We start from the raw sequence: 20,602 nt of genomic DNA, 5'->3' as shown, positions 1-20,602 counted from the left end.
ATAGATTGCCTCCCTTAGTTTTCCCCCTATGTTCCTTCCTAATTTTTGTGTTTGTGATGATTCATTTGTGTTTGTGATGTTAATTCAGAAGAAATTCAGCAGTGGCAAACTGACTTAATATGTTTGATGGCAAATGATTCTTCCATTCTGAAGATTAGCTTACTAGAGTCAGTCATGAAAGTGAGGAACAGTTCACTTGGCCAGCACCTAAGCAGAAAAAGATGTTTACCATTTTGTCTAAATCCCCTTGCCAAGGTTCATTAATCCTTATTCCAAATGCATGGGACCAGAGGGTTCCAGATTCCAGATTGATTTTTGGATTTTAGGAGAGATACAATATGATATCATGGAGTTGGAACTCAAGTCTAATTATGAAATTCATGTTTTAGCTGGATGCTGGTGGCTCAGGCCTGTAATCCTAGCTAGAGAGGAAGCTGAGATCTGAGGATCTTGGTTTGATGCCAACCTGGGTGGGAAAGTATGTGAGATTCCTATCTCCACTTAATCACCAGAAAACAGGAAGTTGGGCTGTGGTTCAAAGTGGTAGAGCACTAGCCTTGAGCAAAAGGAGCTCAGGGACAGCACCTAGGCCCTGAATTTAAGCCCTGACCAAAAAAGAAGGAAGGAAAGAAGGAAGGAAGGAAGGAAGGAAGGAAGGAAGGAAGGAAGGAAGGAAGGAATAGAGGATAGAGGGAGGGAGGGAGAGAGGTAGGAAGGAAGGGAAAGGAAGGGAAACAGAGAGAGAGAAAAAGAGAGAAAGAGGGAAAGAAAGAAAAAGCAAGCATGCAAGCAAGTAAGCAAGCTAATTCTTTATATACACCTTATATACCCACCCTGAAAAAGGGTCTTGCCTCCCAATTAGCAAGATTTCCGGTATGCACTACCACACCAGCCCTGAGGTAATTTTGTGCAATGTATTTAGTGTGCTGGTTGAGATGTGTCACATGAGGTCACGTATGAGATTTTTCAATTAGGACCTCATGCTGATGCTCCAAAAGTTTCTGGAATTATTGGGATTCTGGGAATATTTAGAATTTGGGGGTTGGGGATGCTCACCCTGTACATGGGCATAAGAACTTGTTTCTTATGGGCTGACCTCAGTGGTGTGTGACTTGTGTGGTTTTTCAGGGTTCTATGTAAAAAAGAATGACCTGCCTGGCACAATGCTCTGTTATCACTATGCTTAAATTCCTAATAAGCTTTGAACCCCTCTATTTTCATTTTGCTCTTGACCTCTCAAATTACATATTTGGTCCCAAAGTCTCTGCTTTTTCTTTTTCCTTTTTCTCTTCTCTGCTAATGATAGCTCCAGATCTAGCTCCAGGACAATGCTCAACAAAAGAATACCTATTGTCATATCCTGTAGAGCAGAAAGCGGATTCATTTTGCATAAAGTCAGTTTTCAATGGTCCCTCTGTGGATTATCTATCAACTCAGTGGCATTTTATTGCCAGCCATGAACCTGTCACTGGCTTGGAATTCCAAGAAATGTCAATTGAGTTTAGCAGCTGAACAAGATCAGAAAGGTTAATATGTTGTGCAGGAAAACAAAAATCATGCAGTGCAAAGTCTTAATAAACATTAATTTTTTATTTCTAATCTTTAATGCTTATCAACAATACACCAGTGTACAGGTGCAAAATCAATTTACATTTGGAGTTTGCATTAAGATTTTTAAAACATTTTTAAAAACATCTCACAAAACACCTGAGTATTTTGTTTTATGGTGTCAGTTTCCTGTGTAGGAGTTCTATTTTTTAATGTTGAGCCATATGGTGGACATTTATTTGATGTACTTATTAAATTTTTATATTTGCACCAGTTGCATAAATGGCCTAAGGATTATTGTGACAAACTCTTTTCATTGGATAGCCATGTTTTCTTTTTTCCCTCCTTTCTTCATAATGGCCTTTGGAAATTCTTTTTTTGTTTTGAATATTTTTATAATCATTGAGTAGATGTACAAAGGAGTTGACATTCAACAAAGCAGTTTATGAATACAATGCTTCTTGATCAGTATTACCCCTTTCAACATTCTCACCCCATCCCTTCTCTTACTTTTCTTATTTTTTAGGTCATGCATTGAATTTTTTGCCACTTAGCAATTTATGTACACAATGCATTTTAATTTATGTCATCCTTCCAACATATTCGCCCCCTTTGACTCACCCTTTCCCTTATTTTCCTCAGTTCTGTGGTATATACAATGTATTCTTGCCTGCCTTCTATTCCCTTCCCCCGTTCATTCTTCTATTCCTCTCCTCTTGGCCCTCCCCATCTTGTAAATACCCATTTCCTGGTACTTATTTGGTGGCCTTTAACTTAGTCTTTCTAAAGAATTATACTATTTGCACTCTCCATAGAGTCCATTATACTTAAGTTAATTCATTTATAACTGCTTGTACACTACCCAATGTGTTTACTTATAAATTTATAGGCACATTCTAGCTCCTACAAATGAGGAAAACCATGCAAGCTGTTTTTCTCTGGGCCTGGCTTACTTAATATAATTTTTCCAAGTCCTCCCATTTCCTTACAAATGGCACAATAGTATTTTTCCAATGGATGAGTGGAATTACATTGTCTATATATACCACATTTTCTTGATCCATTCATCCACTGAGGGGAATATGGGCTGATTACACATCTTGGCTATCATAATCAATGCTGCAATAAACAAGGTTATGCCAGTGGCTTTAGTGGGATTCAGCTCAGTGGAAAAGCATATGCTTTGACTTCGAGGTCTTTGATCCATTTGGAGTTGATTCTGGTGCAGGGTGATATATAAGGATCTAACTTTAGTTTTCTACAGGTAACTAACCAATTTTGGCAGTACCATTTACTGAAGACGCTGTCTTTCTTCCATTCTATTTTATTTAGCTCCCTTATTGAAGATTAGGTGGCTATAGGTCTGTAGGTTCATTTCTGGGTCTTCAGTTCTATTCCATTGGTCCTTAGGTCTGTTCTTGTTGCAGTACCAAACTGTTTTGATTACTATGCCTTTGTAATAGAGTTTGAAATTTGGTATTGATATTCCTGTTCATTCTATTAAGGATTGTTTTTGCTATTCAGGGTCTTTTATTGTTCCATATTAATTTTTCGGTTGCTTCTTCTATTTCGTTGAAGAAAGAGGTTGGAATGTTAAAGCAGACACCCTGAAAATATTACAAGAAGGAATAGGAGAAACTCTAGGACTCATTGGCACAGGCAAAAATTTTCTTAATAAAGACCCAGAAACACAACAAATTAAAGAAAGGTTGGACAAAGGGATTGCATGAAATTGCAGAGCTTCTGCATGGCAAAGGACATAGCTAGCAAGATCAATAGAAAGCCCACAGATTGGAAGAAGATCTTCACTAGCCATACAACGGACAAGGGTCTCATATCTAAAATATGCTTAGAACTCAAAAAACTAAATCCCCCAACAACAAATCCTCCAAGAAACAAATGCCCGATAAATAAGTGGGCTAAAGACTTAAAGAGAAACTTCTCTGAAGAGGAAATAAGAATGGCCAGTAAACACATGAAGAAATGCTCAACTTCTCTAGCCATAAAAGAAATGCAAATCAAAACAACATTGAGATTCCACCACCCCAGTTAGAATGGCTATAATCAAGAACTCTAATAACAACAGATGCTGGAGGGGATCTGGACAGAAGGGACCCCTACTGCATTGTTGGTGGGAGTGTAAACTTGTTCAACCACTTTGGAAAGCAGTATGGAGGTTCCTCAAAAGACTCCACATAGAGCTCCCCTATGACCCAGCGATCCCACTTTTGGGCATTTACCCAAATGATCACAAACAAGTCTATACTGAAGCTACCAGCACAGCTATGTTTATTGCAGCATTATTTACCATAGCTCAGATATGGAACCAACCCAGATGCCCCTCAGTAGATGAATGAATCAAGAAAATGTGGTATATATACACAATGGAATTCTATGCCTCCATCAGAAAGAATGACATTGTCCCATTTGTTAGGAAATGGAAAGCCTTGGAAAAATTACATTAAGTGAAGTAAGCCAGGCCCAAAGAAACATAGATCCCATGGTTTCCCTTATTTGCAATAACTAGTATAAGCCTAGGACAAGCAGAAAAGGGCAAAAGCTATGTACATATGACCATATAAAATGATATTAAGTGAAATGAACCCCAAGATAGCGACACAACTTGTTTTATCTTTCTTGCTATTGCTTTTAACATATCTAAAATGTGCTATGTGATTTTTTTGTTTCTCTTGTATGTTCTTCCCCCATGGTATAACCCCTGTTTTCACTGTATTTGACATTGGTGCCCTGCATCTTGTATATAACATTTTTCTAATTCGGGGAAGAGAAGGGAAATAAGGAAATGCTGAAACAAGGATACAGGTTGACCCATTGTAACAATGAGTTGTACAAGACACTATGTTGAAAACAAACTTTACAACATGTGGCGGGGGGAGGGGGGCATTGGGGAGATGGGGAGGGAAGGGATGGTAGAGGAAAAACAAAGGAGGAGGTAACAATGCTCGATAGGAAATGTATTTATTACCTTACTCATGTAATTGCAACCCTTCTGTAAACTTTTTACAATAAAAATATATAAATCAAAATTAAAAATTAAAAAAATAAAAATACAAAAAGCTTTTGCTCTTCTTAGCATTTGGTAGGTTTAAACTTGGTCCTCAGCTCTGGAACAAACAAAAGCCACCACAGCAGCCTGAGAACTGATATTCAATAGAAATTCTTTTGGAACAGCCACATTTCTGATTTACCAATTTAAAAATTACTTACTTCACCACTGCATTCTTTTTCCCAATTCTACCATGAATAGAAATGCTTGTATTAAACTGGACTTGATGGTGAAGATTTGTGCCTTCTGGAAGAATATGAAAAGAAACAGTTGATTCTATGATTTCTGTCTGTCTCACATGAAGTAATGAGCACTGACATCTTCATGAGAGCCCATGGGAGATGAAGCTCACTTAAAGACTAGCTCATTTGGAGTTATGCTTAGGATATCAAACTAAAATGGTATCTTAAGGACCACTGGCCCTGGATGGAGATGGGGAAAATGTGTATACTCTTTTACAAAGAATATACTGTTTATCGTTGAAGGGTACATCTTGAAAAGCCACTTGGGATGATGGTAAGAATTCCAAAAAATACATTCAAGTAACAGAATGTTCAATAAACTTCCCTTGGAGTAGGGTGACTGGACTTAACTGAGTTTTGGTTTGCTAAGTGGAGAAGACTTTGAGAGCCAGAAACAAATGATCTGAAATAGTGGATGAGAAGCTAAATCCGGTCACCAGCCATTCTTATTCACCGATTCATGCTATTCCAGCACAAATAAACAGGAAATTGATGTTTTCAAAGATGGTTATCTTAAAGTGATGCCACCCCAAAAGTCACCTTCATCCAGCTCTAATGGGAGAAGCTTGTGTGGTTGAACTTCTGAGCAATTCATTTGTGTTGTGCTTATGATGTTTGGAGCCCATAAACAGGTATGGCTCTCTCTCTGAGGTGGTTGGAGCACAGCTTAGAGCCAAATGTATGGTCCATCTCTCACAGGTGTGCAAGGTCTGTACACCTTTTGCTAAGCTTACTCCTTGGCTCATTTTCTTACTCCTTGGCTCATACTCTCTTGACTCTTAATTTTATTTCCTTCTACCTCACTTTTCTGCATATCTTATTGTGTCAAATAGTGTACATCTTTTCAAACTATCTTGACTTCTTAGTACTTTTACTTATTTTTTTGGCTGGTCCTGGGCTTGAACTCAGGGCTTGGGTTTATCCCTGAGCCTCTTTGTGCCCAAAGTTAGTGCCCTACCACTTGAGCCACAGCACCACTTCCAGCTTCTTCTGAGTAGTTTATTGGAGATAAGAGTCTTCTTGGACTTTCCTGCTTGTGTTGGCTTCAAACCACAATCCTTAGATCTCAGCCTCCTGAGTAGCTAGGATTGCAGATGTGAGCCAGAGGCACCCACTGACTTCAATATTTCATAGAGATGTCTTATGAAAATACCTTTTCTTCCACCAATCTCTTTTTTCCTTATAAACCACATAAAGTAACAAGACTGATTCCAAATCTCATAAAATAGCAATTATTGGCATTTGTTTTACAAGCTGGCTTCCACGGTTATGATCTTACATAAATTAATGAATATTTTGGATGAAGATTCATAATGCATCTGGTGGCTAAGGGCAGAATCCATGCTCAATTTGCCAAATAATAAAGGCCATACTTCTCCATAAATAAACAACAACAGAAAAGAAGCAAAGAATGTCAACTATATATAGAACCTAAAAATTCAATGACATATAAGTGGCTAATACAACATCTCTCTAAATAAAGCTCAATGTGTATTTTTATTTAAAGTGATTCAATATATAATTAGTGTTATTCATGTATCATATGACTAATAATGAACGAATTATTGGCCTTAAACCACTAAATGTACTTCTTATGGTCTATCAGGCATTTGGTAAGATGTCCCAAAGGCATGTTAAACTCAACATCCTCAAACCTATCATTTGCTTGTCTGTCCTGTTTGTTTCCTGTCTCAGTTATTATGTCACTGTTTCAGTACTTCCCTATTCTGAACCCCACATCCACCTGGTCATCTGGTCCCCTGCTTAGCCCTGAAATCTGCTTTCAGTACACACTCTCCTCTCTGTTCCTAAAGCCATTTCAGATCCCATTATCTCTCCACCTTTACCTGAGGCATCCTGTGAGCTGTGTGTGCACTTCAGGGTGTACATAAAACTGTCTTTTGAGTACATGATAGGATATTAGAGTGTCAACTCGTATTTCTCTCTTCCTTTTAACATTTCTGGCAACTATAATGCACAAATCAATACTGTTGTCCTTGTAAATAAACAGTGGTTATAAGGAGGACTACTTTTTTACAAATTTTTAATGGACCATGTAATTGAAATGATTTGGAAAGGGGCAACTTAGATAAATATGTATCATAGAATGGATGCCATTCTATGTCATTCATTAAGCAATATAACTAGAGCATATAGAATGAAGTAAGCACTCTACATTTGATGTATTTCTAGCAAAAAAATTGGAGTAAATTAGTTGGTTCCCCAACTTGGTTCTGGCTCCATATGTGCTTTGCCAAGTCTGTGAGACCACAGATTGACACTGTGGTCCAGACAGCTAAAGAAGAAAGGTCACTATACTCCATTACCATCACAAAAGATACATCCATTCTGCTTCCTTGCCCACTTCTCACCCATGCTGCATTTCCTTAGGTCACACAGCTGGTCATGCCTCATCCTAGCACAAAACATCCCATTGATATTCAATTATTTAGAAAGTCTCTAATTACCTTGGCAAAATGAATAGTACATGTTGAAAAATTAATCTTTAGGATATAGAGTTTTGTAATCTACTAAGAAAATGCAAGGCAGGAAAGAACAATATTGACATTTTAAAGTCAGAAAACATAGCTTCAAGCCCTTCCCTTATGTGTGATCTTGGGTAAATTACGATTTCTAATCCTAGATTTCCAGATCCTATAAAAAGGCACAATAATATTTGCATCATAGGATAATAAAATAACTAATGAAAAGTATTTGGGATCAATAAGTTAAATAATAAAGAGTAATTCCCAATACAACATTGTTGGGAGGTGGGGCCTTATAAGCAGTGACAGGGTCATATAGGCTGGGCACACATGAATGGATTAATGTTGTCAATGCAGGAGTTGGTTAGTTGTCCTAAAAGTGGACTGTTAAGCTCCATCTTGCTCTCATGCTCTTATACTCTCTTGTCTTTCGGTCTTCTACCATGTGTGAATATAATATGATGGCCCTTACTCAAGTGCTTCATCCTCATGATCATGCACTCTTCAGCCTCTGAACAGTAACCAAATTTATTTCTTTTATAAATCACCCAGTCTTAGGTATTCAGTTATATTAGCTGAAAATGAAAACAAATACTTAATATTTTAGCCTGAGAAGACTTGAAAAGAAATGGTGGGATATGTCAACAAAGGCAGTTACAAGAGAATGTCGTATGGCCTGGCTTGAGTGGAGATGAAGGGCTGGGAAGGAAGAACAAGGCTGGAAAGACAGGGACAATGGCAGGGTTGGGAAACAGAATGTCTTATCTTTTCTATTTACTAAAAACTATTAACTACCCTGAAAACTGCAACCAACTTCACTGTCATATGATAGCAAGAATTCATAGACTATTCCACCCAACACTGAGAAAATTAAAGCAGTAACCTTTATTTTATACATACAAACAGTATAAAATGTTTATTATGTAAGAGCTGTGTTTTGTTTACAATATATTATATTGCTTCAAGCCAATGCAAAAACTTCATACATTATATTCCTTATTTCATTGTGTTTACAATATATTATATTGTTTAAGTGCCACCACAACAGTGTAATTTCATTTTAATAGTGATCTCTCTGCTATAATCGTCAGGTCAAAATATATTGTATGAGAGTTTAAAAATAAGAGCAATTGTTAAAATGTGACAAGTATCTAAATAAATGACAATAACACTTGAAATTCTGTAATTTCAGCACTACCTGTCTAATGCAAACATTTGTGACTTTTGCCCAATTTAACCCCTCTAATGTTTTCCAGCCCCATTGTAATTTTGCAAATATCTTCCAACTACACACTGAAAAGACAAAAATTTTAACCTGATCAACTGACATAATACAAAAATCTGTCCTAAAGGACTAAAAGGAGAAAATCTATACCACCATGCTATAGACATACTTAGAAAACTTAAAAGGAAGAGTAAATATCAGCTCGGTGATTTATAATGAAGCTAATAAAATTCAGGCCAGTATTCTTAAGTGTAATGAACATTATTTGAACCTTTAGCACATGAAAGGTTAACGAAGGCTATGAACTTGGTGTAACTTAAAACGTTTCAGATGCGGGAGTTCACCAGATATAATTGGATTCAGGTGGATCCTGCCGCTCCTCGGTCTTTTTAAGTGAAGGCGTGTGCTGCCCAAGCCGGGCGCCTGCTGGCCTCAGGGCATGCATGAGGCTGACTCCATACCCTGCAAAATTATTCACAGCTTAAAAGAAATGAAACTACAAAAACAAGCTCTTTAGATTCTTCATTAACCATTCAAATGAAGTCCATTTTCCCTTTTTAACCTGGGGTGGAAGACCACAGTGACCACAAAAGGCTACCTGAATTAAGAAACGTGGCAAACTCAAGAGCTCTGTTAACAAAAACCTAGCAAATCTGCCTCCCACTGAACTCATTAAATGTTTTGGCTATATGAAAACTGGTGTGTGTGTGTGTGTGTGTGTGTGTGTGCGCGTGAGCACACGCGCGTGCACGTGTGCATGCATTGTTACCTGGGCTTCAACTTGGGGCCTCACCTTCTTGCTAGGCTATTTCACTCAAGGCTGATGCTCTAAACACTGGAGCCACATCTCTACATCTGGATTTCTGGTGCTTTACTGGAGAGAAGAATCTCATGGACTTTCCTGCCTGGCTTTGAACTTCAAGCCTCATATCTCAGCCTCCTAGGTAGCTATTATTACAGTCAGGAGCTACTGGTACACAGTATATAGAAATTCTTTTTTTTAAATAAGTTTTTTATGGTGAAAACATAGAAATTCTTAGTGTAGACGTTGGATCAATGGGATTGAATAGAAGATGGATGTTTATCACCCAAGGGTGGGTAAGGATTTTCTGCTGAGGTTTCCACTAATCCTACATTTTATCACTGGCCTTTTTCATTACATCATACAATCAGCCTCAATTATGTTGATCCCATCCACTATTCATATTATAGATCATAAGATCCAGTATGCTATGTCACTTACACAAAAATAAATTTTAGAAGAATTAAAGACCTTGTGATCTGATCTGACTCCTTGTCAATGGGATTTGTGAATTGTGCTCACAGACTGTATCTATCCATTTATAGCTTAGTATAAGTGGAATCTAATAGTGAGTTATACTATTTAAGATCTCCCTTCCTTCTACTTGTGAACTTGTAACAGTGCTTGGAGTATGGTTCATTTTTTATTTCCTAAAGCTGATTGTCTTGATCTAACAAAGCGCTTCATATGCATGTTTGAAACAGAATAATGTCATTCATTAAAAAAAAAAAAAAAACTATTGAAAAGGTGGGAGGATAAGTAAGAATAATAGATGGGATGAATTTGATTATGAAGTACATCATATGGATGTTTGAAACTACCACAGTGAAATCCCTTTATGTAATGAATATATGCTAATAAAAATAAATGAAAATTAATTACAAAATAATGTTTGTTTCAATGTTCCTTTGCATCCCAGTCAAGTTTGTCATCTTGTTTGTTTCTTGTGGTTTTTAAATGCAAGTATACGGTTTCACTACTGAGAACAGAATACTTTGTTCTTGAATGTGTTCCTTTGAATTGTGAGTATGTAAGCTAGTAGCTCATGGAATGGTCAAAACATGAGCCAACAAAGCTCTGTAGTAAATCCCTACCATGCCGCTTGATGTGCCACCCATGAAGCCCCACCCTGCCTGCTGGTGAGGGAAAGCCTAAGCAGGATGTCGATCTGCAGGATTCTCTTCCCCACTATGACGCCTTGGTGCCGGGGACCTCCCAACATGTCACCCCACTAGGAGTCTGTTCCGTGCCTCACAGCTTCCTTGTCACCTCCCTCTAGTCAATATATGCCCCATTCTTTCCTCTTGATTCTATTATGTATAAAGCAGCTGGGTGGCTTTGGGGGGGGGGGAACACACTTGCATTTGAATACAGAACTAGACATCTTCGTGGCACACAATGTCTTATTTAAGGAGGTACTCTGATGGCAGATTAAACATGTGGTCTCCAGTGGGGTGTTATTTGGATGCTGTAGGCCTGAGAACTTCATTCCCTTATTGGTCTATTATAGGAGGCCCTCTAACTTGCCTTTTTGTGGAAGAGTGGCTGAATGTCTTCATCAGTGGGAACAATGCCAACCTCTCATCACTCTTGGTGACAACTAAACCAGATGTGTTACTCACAACTGGGATGTACGGACTGCTGGCATATATAGTATGACTTCCAATCAACCCTAGGCTCCAAGGACTTGTGATAATTACTTTGATTCTTGGAGCTTGTGTCCAGTTGAGGATGGCATAAAAGATTTGCCTATTCTTCACAAAAATGACTCTAGAAATGATTAGTCTCCTAGGCCGAGGTTAGTGGTTCACAACTATAATCACAGCTCTCCCATAGGTGAGGCAGGGGAATTACTGTTGGAGGCCAGCCAGAGGCAAAAAGCATTAGGCCCTTTTTAGGGATAGTTTCTATTGATCGTGTGGATGACTTTACAGGACAAAGAGTCATCTATGAAAAATATGTTTAAAAGAAATCAAGAAACTAGAAATAATGTCTAAAGAAATAAAGTATTTGAAAGCTATGTCTCAAAATAGAAAATAATAAAGAGATTGAAATTACTTTTTTAAAAAAAACCACACAGTATGTCATTTTGTGTGTCTGGTATCATTTACTCAAAACATTTTTAAGATTCATTTAGTTATCAGAAATTTGTTTGTTTACATTGTTGCGTAGTATTCCATTGTATAGAATCTACCTTGCTTATTCTTTCATTGGTTTGGAGGCTGTTTTCCTTTTCTTGCTATTACTCAGAAAGCTACTATAAACATTCTCATATAATATGCATTTTAATGTTATTTATGATATTTAAGGAATGGAAATGATTTAAATATTCAACAATAAGAGATTGGTTGACAGTGCTAATATTATTATATAAAGAAACTGTAATTATTCAAGAATGTATTTCCTAAGAATGTTTTTGAAATTAAAAATACTTGTATTAGAAGGTGAAGGGGGAAATAATATGTCAAATTACATTTGTAGAACATTCTTAACTGTGTTAAGAATAAATATATATATTGTAAATATGAATGATAATATACCACAATATTGACAAATCTTAAAAAAAAAAAAAAAAAAAAAAAAGCATTAGGCCCTAGGGGAGTAGCTCAAATAGTAGAATGATTGCCTAGCAAAATCAAGACCTTGAGCTTGTTTCCCTCTCCCCTCCCCCCAAAAGAGGAAAAAGGAAAAGGAAAACAAACTGATAGGCTCACATATGACTTTTAGTCCACAGATTTCTTCAAAACTATGTTCTATTGGGTATACCATCCACCCATAGGAATTAGTGAGGAGCTTGTTCCCACAGAATGAAGCCCATATCATCAGCCATCCAGCCAATCCGCTGGGTAAAAAAGAAAGAAATCAGTGGCTTAGTGTAGCCTAGGCCATCTGCACACATATCTTAAAACCAATATGCATATATATGTAAATTTATAACAATAATATGTGAATATTGTAAAATAGGTACAGACATTTGAAAGATTTCAATCAAATAGTTCTATGTCAAATATCTTTACATGTAAATATATATAATTAAACTCTTAAAAACACTTAATAAATGGTGAAAAAAAGAAAAAATAGTATGACTCTTTGGCATCAGAACTAATAATATTCATACTCACTAAGCTTCTTACACCACTCTTTGGAGGCCACTAATATAGATCTGACATAGTCGGATAGGTAAATCTGTATCCACTATTTTTGAGCAACATACTCAAGCACAAGGTGGACTTCTGTTGCATGAATGAAATGTTCCCTTCCTCAAAGCGTAATAGATAGTGGACCCTATACACTGCTGACTTCCAGCTGCCACAGGCATGAAAATTGTGCTGTTATGCTCACATGCTACTTGGCTACCCCTTAGAGGAATGGGAACTACATAAGTAAAGGCCTTTCTTCCTGTTAATTGATATGTCACCCATGCCTAGCTTCTTATTAAGTGCATGGAAGACACCAGTCAATACTGACTTCATTTCACATATATAATAGTCAAGTGGTTTATCACTATAGCTATTTTATACTTGGTAACCACTATGTTTGAAAAAAAAAGTGCAATTTCATTGTAACATCTCTTCCATAGAAAGCTTCATAGCCTATTTCTTTCCCTCCAAAGATCTCTTTTTAAAACACTATTATTTTAAAACACTATTATTACAATCCCATTGAAAGATTTTAAAAAGTAAAAGTCATGTTTTATATGTAAGTTGGTAAGTCTTAATTTTTAAAATCAGTGATCATACATTCTGGATCTATAATCAATTTAGAATTTTTAGAGGAACCTTTTTAACATATGGTGTTATCAAATCAACCTGAGTTACTAACTTAATCTAGAAAATATCTGTGGTGATATTTTACAGTGCTGGTGAAACTGCTGTGGGTGACATGGCAAATGGTCTGAGTTAGGCTGGCCCCTTGGATGGCTTCCCACTCACTTTTATTGCAGTGTCTTCCATGCCAACCTTCTCGACACTGGCATTTGTTGGGTTCATGGCAGGTTCCATGGGCACCACAGCCAGGCTCACAAACAGCTGGAAACAGAAGAGGTCAATGTTTCCTGAGCTTTGCTTTTTCAACAGAATCACACAGCTACTTTACCTGTAGTTCTTTAGAATTGAGTTCGTTTTGGTTTCATTCCCCCAATTTTTTTCTTTTCTTTTTTTAAAAATTTTATTGTCATGGTGATGTACAGAGGGGTTACAGTTACATAAGTAAGCTAGTGAGTATATTTTTTTGTCGAACCCGCTCCCTCATTTTTCTCCCCCTTTCCCTCCCCTCCAATTCTCCCATCCCTAGCACCCCAAGTCCAATTTTTCTTTGTTGTTGTTGTTGTTTTGTACTGTATTGTATTTTTTATTGTGAAAATACCATACAGAGGAGTTACACTTACATGGGCAAGGTACTGAGTACATTTCTTATCAGGCATTGTTGCCTCCTCCTTTGTTTCCCCTTACCATCCCTTCCTATCTCCCCCCTTTCCTACTGTCCACCCTCATTCCCCCCACCCTACCCCCCCCCACCCCGTGCCAAAATTGTAAAGTTCATTTTTGACATAATGTCTTGTACATCTCATTGTTGCAATGGGTCCACCTGTATCCCTATTTTAAAAAATTTGGTTTTTCCCTTTCCCTCCACAAATTATACCAACATCAAATACAGTGAAAGCAGGGGTTATACTATGGGGGAGGGACATACAAAGCAACAAAGAAATCATCTTATAAATATGTTAGTAACAATAGCAAGAAGGAAAAAAACATTTGAGTCCTTATCTAGGGGTTCATTTCACCTAACATCAACTTATCTGACTGTTTCTGCTTGTCTCGGACATATACTAGTTATTACAAATTAGGGAAACCATGGGACCTATGTTTCTTTGGGCCTGGCTTACTTCACTTAAAATAATTTTCTCCAGGTCTTTCCATTTCCTAACAAATGGGGAAATGTCATTCTTTCTGATGGAGGCATAGAATTCCATTGTGTATATATAGCACATTTTCTTGATCCATTCATCTACTGAGGGGCATCTGGGTTGGTTCCATATCTTAGCTATGGTAAATAATGTTGCAATAAACATAGTTGTGCTGGTAGCTTTAGTATGGTCTTGTTTGTGATCATTCGGGTAAATGCCCAAAAGTGGGTTCCTCAAAAGACTCCACATAGAGCTCCCCTATGACCTAGCAATTTTTCTTTTTCTTAAGTCAATCTCCAGCTCAATGGCAGTTTGGGACTCCTTGGAAAAGTCTTGAGTGATATAAAACTACATGTCCAAGATTTCTTATTCCCAAAAGACTCCAGTAGGATTTAGAAACTGCTAGGCAGTAGAATTTTATTTTCTTTAAGACAATCTAACTTCAATTAGATAAGGCAAACACAAAACAAAATATCTAGTTGTGTGGGTGTATGTATGTAAATTTTTATGTATGTATATGGATTCCCTATAGCATCTTTGGGCTACCTAAAGGAAACAAATACATTACTAAAGAAAACTCAACTGTGATAATTAAGGCAATATGCAGTAAAAATGGACCCTATGTAGATGGGCATGGACTATCATTAGCAATTGGACATTAATTCAAATTACCACATACTCCAGACTGACTGATGGTATGTGTGTGGTACTTACGCTTAGAACAGAGGTCTCCTTGATAACCTTTGGAGCACTTGCATTTGCTTTTACCTATGCATTTACCTCCATTTCGACAGGGTTGTGGGCATTTGCCTATAATAGGAAAGCAAAAAAGCAAGGAATTCAATGCTTCTTTCAGAGGTAAGTACATATTTCTAAGGAGTCACACGGCTTTGAGAGGTCACATAGCAGTCATACACCACTATTTTAGGCCTGTTATGGCTTTTGTATGGCTTGACTTTTCTCTTGGGAACACACAATGTAATACTATTTCTTATATATCTATCCATATCTACATATCTATCCTAAATTATAAGTAAAAGTATTATCTTGTGTGATCTATCTATCTGTCTGTCTGTCTGTCTGTCTATCTATCTATCTGCCTACCTATCTACCTATCTTGATACATATCTAGATATTTCTATCTATAAATCAACACATATCTCTTGATGTAGTCCACATATATAGAGATATATGATACGTATCTATAGAGATGTATCTAGCATTAGGTTTGGCCAAACCTCATGATCTGATGGTTTTTAAAAACTGGAAACCACATGTCTTTAGTATCAACTTCCCTGAAAAGTTTTGCAGCCAAGTTTTATCTACTAGATGATGGAATACTGAATCAGCCTAGAGAGACTATTACCTAAGGGCCAATAAATCTAATTAAGCTCACAGAGACATTTTATTCTTATTTTTATTTTTTGATATAATTTAATTTGTTTTTAATAAGTTTTTTTTGTGAAAATACTGTACAGAAGGGTTATAGTTACATGAGCAAGGTAATGAGTACATTTCTTATCAAGCATTTGTTTTCCCCTACCATTCCTTCCCTCCCACTTCCACAACTACACTCCCCTGTTCCCCTCCTCCCCCTGGGCCTAAATTGTAAAGTTCGATGTTCAACAGTGTCTTGTACATCTCATTGTTACAATGGGTCAACCTGTATCCATATATAAACATTTTCTTTTTTTCCTTCCCCTCCCCAAATTAGACCTATATCAAATACAGTGAAAACAGGGGTTATACCATCACACAGATATTTTAGTATAATCAGTGGACCAATCCTTAGGAAGACAATGTCATGTCATAAGGTATCTACAACATAAAGACATTGTTTCCTCGACCTCTGTGATTATAAAATAACTTAAATTTGTTACGCTATTTCACTGACAAAGATAAGAGGGCTTAAGACAAATGCCAACACCCATCATCTCTGGGTCTTTAAATGACAGGTATTTCAATAGCCTCAAACATTCTAAATTTCTTACCAAGAACATTTTATACAGAGAACTTTCATAAGAGGGCACAATATTATTTAAGATGTTTATATATAACACAATATTCGAAATTTGCATGGTTTTTCTTTTCTTTTCTTTTTTTTTTTTTTTTTGGTATGATTGAGCTACATGCCAGCCCTGTTTGGTCTTTTAAACTGAAGGTTCATTAACGAATCTTGACTTATCTTGAAGAGTTATAACAAGGCAAATGTAATATATCTCCATCCATTCATCCATCCATCCCCCTCAATCTGTCCAGATACCTCTAACATGGTTTAATTTGTTGACAGATACAGTATATCTCACACACAAGTCAAAGTGAAGTTACCATTCCTGATAGAGTTCATAAAAATAAAGAATGACATTAAAATGCAATCTCATAAAAAAAAGAATATTGAGTGTTGGTGAGGATGTGAAGCAATCAGAACTCTTATACATTGTTGGAATGAGAAATGGTGCAGTCTGGCACCATTTGGAAACCAGTCTGGCAATTCTTCAGAAACATTTTTTGCCTATGACCCAACAATTCCACTCGTTTGCAAAAATAAACTTTCCACTCAAGAAAACGGTACGCAAATATTCTTAGCAACACTGTCCATGACAGCCCTCATGTGGAAATAACCTGAATGTTCACCAATGGATGGACAAATAAACAAAATGTGGTAGACTGAATATTGCTTAGCAATTAAATAAATTATTCACTAATGTATCCTACACCACTCATGAGCCATGGTGACATTAAGATGAACCTAAAAGTGAAAGAAAGAAGATACAAAATGCCACATAGCACAGGACTCCACTTAAATGAAATGTTCGGATTAGGCAAGTTTTAAGTGAAGTAGGTCTTCTTGGGGGGTGGGATGCTGAATTTAATAAAGATGATAGATACACAATTCTGTTAACATACAGGATAATATTCAACTGTAAAATGTTGAATTTTATACCTTAACTAAAAAGGAGGAATAGAGAATTCCACTATATTTTGTCTGTACACTTTCAGAGGTACAGTTTCAACTGATGATCCATTTCTAATTTTTACTGATAAGGTGGCTGCTGAAATGCAAGCAGAAAATTTCCTAAAACAATACGAATACAAGTTGTGGTAAGATCAATCAGGTAGAAACCCACTATTTTGGTCAGTAAGGAAAAAAATAATAAAAGAAACCAGAATAAAACAATATTGCCTCTAGGGCTGGGAATGTGTCATCATGGCAGAGTGCTTGCTTAGCATGCATGAAACTCTGGGTTTGAGTCCTCAGTATCACATACACAGAAAAAACTGGAAGTGGTGTTATGGTTCAAGTAGCAGAGTGCTAGTCTTGAGTAAAAGAAGCTCAGGGACAGTGGTCCAGGCCTGAGTTCAAGCCCCATGACCAACAAAAAAAAAATTGCCTCTGCCAATGGAGCGCTCATAAAGTCAAGGACATGAAAAGATATCTTTACCTAAAATGAGCCCCATGAATAAAGACTCATAAACCCAAACCTACTTAGTATGCACTGTCTGGGGTGAGCATGGGAAAAAAAATTGAGGGAAATAAGTTTGAAGAGGTCTTTATCAGGAAAGGGTAATTAATAAGAATAGAAACCACATCCTGACAATTAATTACATGTTCTATGAAAACTTCAGAGGTATTTCATCTGAACTCTATAAAAGACTGTTACTTCATCTACTAATCATTAAAGTACAAAAACCCACAAATTGGTAGCTGCAGTTAAAATAGGAACTTAGCATTATTCAATTTTGAACCCACTACCACTTCAGAAAAATGACCAGAACAAACACAATGATGCTCTCTAAGGACAAAATAGCTAGAAATGAGAATGTCAACGAAGTCTCCCTGAATGTACATGGCAAGGACAGGGATATGCCACTCTCAGTGGACACGTGTCATTCCTATTGCTCTTCCTGGGCATGCACTCAGGTGCTGTGGCTCACTTCTGAGTTTAAGAGAGACATAAAATGACTTGTGGAAGTTATAGATTCAGAACAAACAGTTTGGTGTTCTCAAAACAATGATTCTCTATTTCAGTCTACCTTGAATTCCATTTTTTTGTATTAAAGCATGACATATATACAGTAAGGGGAAAATGTGTTCTCATCTTAAGTTTACAACTCAATTTTTTTACATAAACAATCACGGGATACCTCATCAATTAAGATACAGAACACTTTCAGCATCACACTAAGTTCCTTTGTACCCCCTGTGATTCTTATTTGCATCTTCATCCATTAGTTCTACCAGTTTTTGAACCTCAGAAATATAGAATGATCCAATAGGCATTGTCTGTACACAGTTCTGTCCACTACAAAACTGTAGGATTCATTTACATAGTTCTGCGTGCTACCCAGTTTATTGTTGTTGCTGTTGCTTTCCACCTTTACTCTTTCTTTGAGTTTTTTTTTCTTTTCTCTATGCAGGTTAGTAGGCTTACTTATTCTAGGACATCTGACAGTGAGTGGCAGAGAGAGAACTTACTCTTTTTGCAAGTAGGTGGACACAACTCAGTTATTTCAAAGCTCTGGATTTCATTTCCAGACTGAAGCTAAAAGCTTTGCATATGTAAAGAATGACTAAGAACCAAACCTAACCCAACTGAGAGCATTTGTTGAATCTCTATGGTGAGCTGTGTCATTTCTTTGCTCCACCTTTTGTTGAAATAAGTAGCACAGGAGTATAGTTAGAAGAAACCATTGGCCTAAGATCTTATACAGCTCTTAGATTCTTTTTAGCTAAGCATCGGTCAACTTATCCTCAGCCCAGATTCCATGTGGGCAAAAAGAGGGGTGAGATGCAGTTCTTAAGGCTCCACCCTCCAAACAAAATAAGAGAATGCAGAAAGCCGACACTCACTTATTTCACACTGTTCTCCTTCTAGTCCTGGAGGACAAATACATTTTCCAGGATAGAAACACGTTCCTCCATTAAAGCAGGTGGTTGAGCAGTTTGCTGTCGGAACAAAGAATGAAGCATTGTATCAGATTTTATTTAAAGTGAGTAATATTTCTTAGCTAGCTATACATGCTCATTTACGTACCGAATAAGCCACTTCACAAATACGAAAGTTGTAACTAATTATTTCAGTTACTTAAAGTAATGGGTTCAAATTATAATTACAATTACTTGGGTACAGGACATAAAGCAATATCATGGACTATCACCTACATTATATTCTGCCCACCCTAGGATTTTATATAAAAGGAAAAAGGGGCACAGTATGTAAAGAAATATTTAAATTTTTAAATGAAGCCTGTTCCTTTAAGGAAAAAGGCTAAGTCCAAGAAAATACTTGGTTTGAAAAATCTGGCTGGAGGATAAGGGAAGAGCAAAAAGGAGAAAGCTTACTTTGAAGCAGATAAAAATGACAAGAAGCCATAACTATCAGGATCCAATAAGGGGGAACAAGTTCCAGAATAAAATGGGCAGGTTTTTTTTTTAATTTGACTTTTATGATATTTGAAGAGAGGAGTAATCCTTTTCAGAAAAAAAGACAGACTGTGGATGCTTGGGAGATCCCACAGGTAGAGGTGTGGTGGTAGCTGAATTGCAGGGGGTGAAAAAAAACTGAGATGAATTTTAGTTGAGCCTAATTATTCTATTCAAGTAATAATCACACTGTGCTTCATTCTAAACCATCCCTCCAATGTCAGTTTCTAGTATTTCACTGCTTACTGGCACTTAAAGAGAAATAGAAGTGGGGAAGGAAATACCTAAAAGTAGACAAGTTGGCTCACTCTGTAGAGACGATTAAAATTAGAGCTTGGATTGTTAGCAATTTCAGTGAAATGTCTTACTTGTTCTTATCCCATATAAAAGAGGCCAATCTTGGCTATAAATGAACAAAGGTTGAAGTAAGTTTCCAGTAGGAAAATCAGAAAGGAAATCCAAAGTTAGAAGTTTGTGAGTTCCTTGTTGGAAATGAAGTTGAGCTGAAGTATTATAGGAATATATGCTTCTTAAATACAAAACTGTTTTCAAACTCATAAGTGTCTCCAATTTATCACAAGGCTACATATACTTCTTTTTTTTGCAAGGCCAAGCATCTTGGTGTAGAAATGAGTAGTAGCATATCATTTTAGTATAGAATTTAGGATCTAGGACATCCCACTTTCTGGGCTTTCTGTTTACTTGTCGCCAGCATTGCTAGGACCATTGTTTTTGTAGGTGCATCCTGTCTCTGTACAGTTCCCTGTACTCTAGAGGATAAGAGGAGAGGAGAATGTGTGAAGACCAGGGCCCATTTGGCTTATGCCCATAATCACTGCCTCTTAGTGATATATAAAATGAAATAGCCTACTTGTTTAATTGAAAGTCATAGAATTCAATA

The 20,602-nt window shown here is 36.9% G+C and overlaps 1 protein-coding gene across 1 annotated transcript in view; it reads right to left on the bottom strand.

Moving 5' to 3' along the window:
* Positions 1-8,209: 8,209 nt before the first annotated feature.
* Wif1 (WNT inhibitory factor 1) overlaps positions 8,210-20,602 on the bottom strand; it is a 61,167-nt gene continuing 48,774 nt past the window's right edge. Inside the window, exons 7-10 of the mRNA XM_042698962.1 lie at positions 19,129-19,224; positions 14,991-15,086; positions 13,303-13,398; positions 8,210-9,030 (exon numbers count right to left, since the gene is read on the bottom strand). Of these exons, the coding sequence (XP_042554896.1) occupies positions 8,909-9,030; positions 13,303-13,398; positions 14,991-15,086; positions 19,129-19,224 (410 nt within the window). The 3' untranslated portion in view covers positions 8,210-8,908. The remainder of the gene's footprint in view (positions 9,031-13,302; positions 13,399-14,990; positions 15,087-19,128; positions 19,225-20,602) is intronic.

The sequence above is a fragment of the Dipodomys spectabilis genome, unplaced genomic scaffold (genome assembly GCF_019054845.1).
Source record: "Dipodomys spectabilis isolate Male_0828 unplaced genomic scaffold, ASM1905484v1 ptg000234l, whole genome shotgun sequence".
In the NCBI taxonomy this organism is placed as follows: Eukaryota; Metazoa; Chordata; class Mammalia; order Rodentia; family Heteromyidae; genus Dipodomys; species Dipodomys spectabilis.
This window is presented reverse-complemented; position numbering and strand designations above follow the sequence as displayed.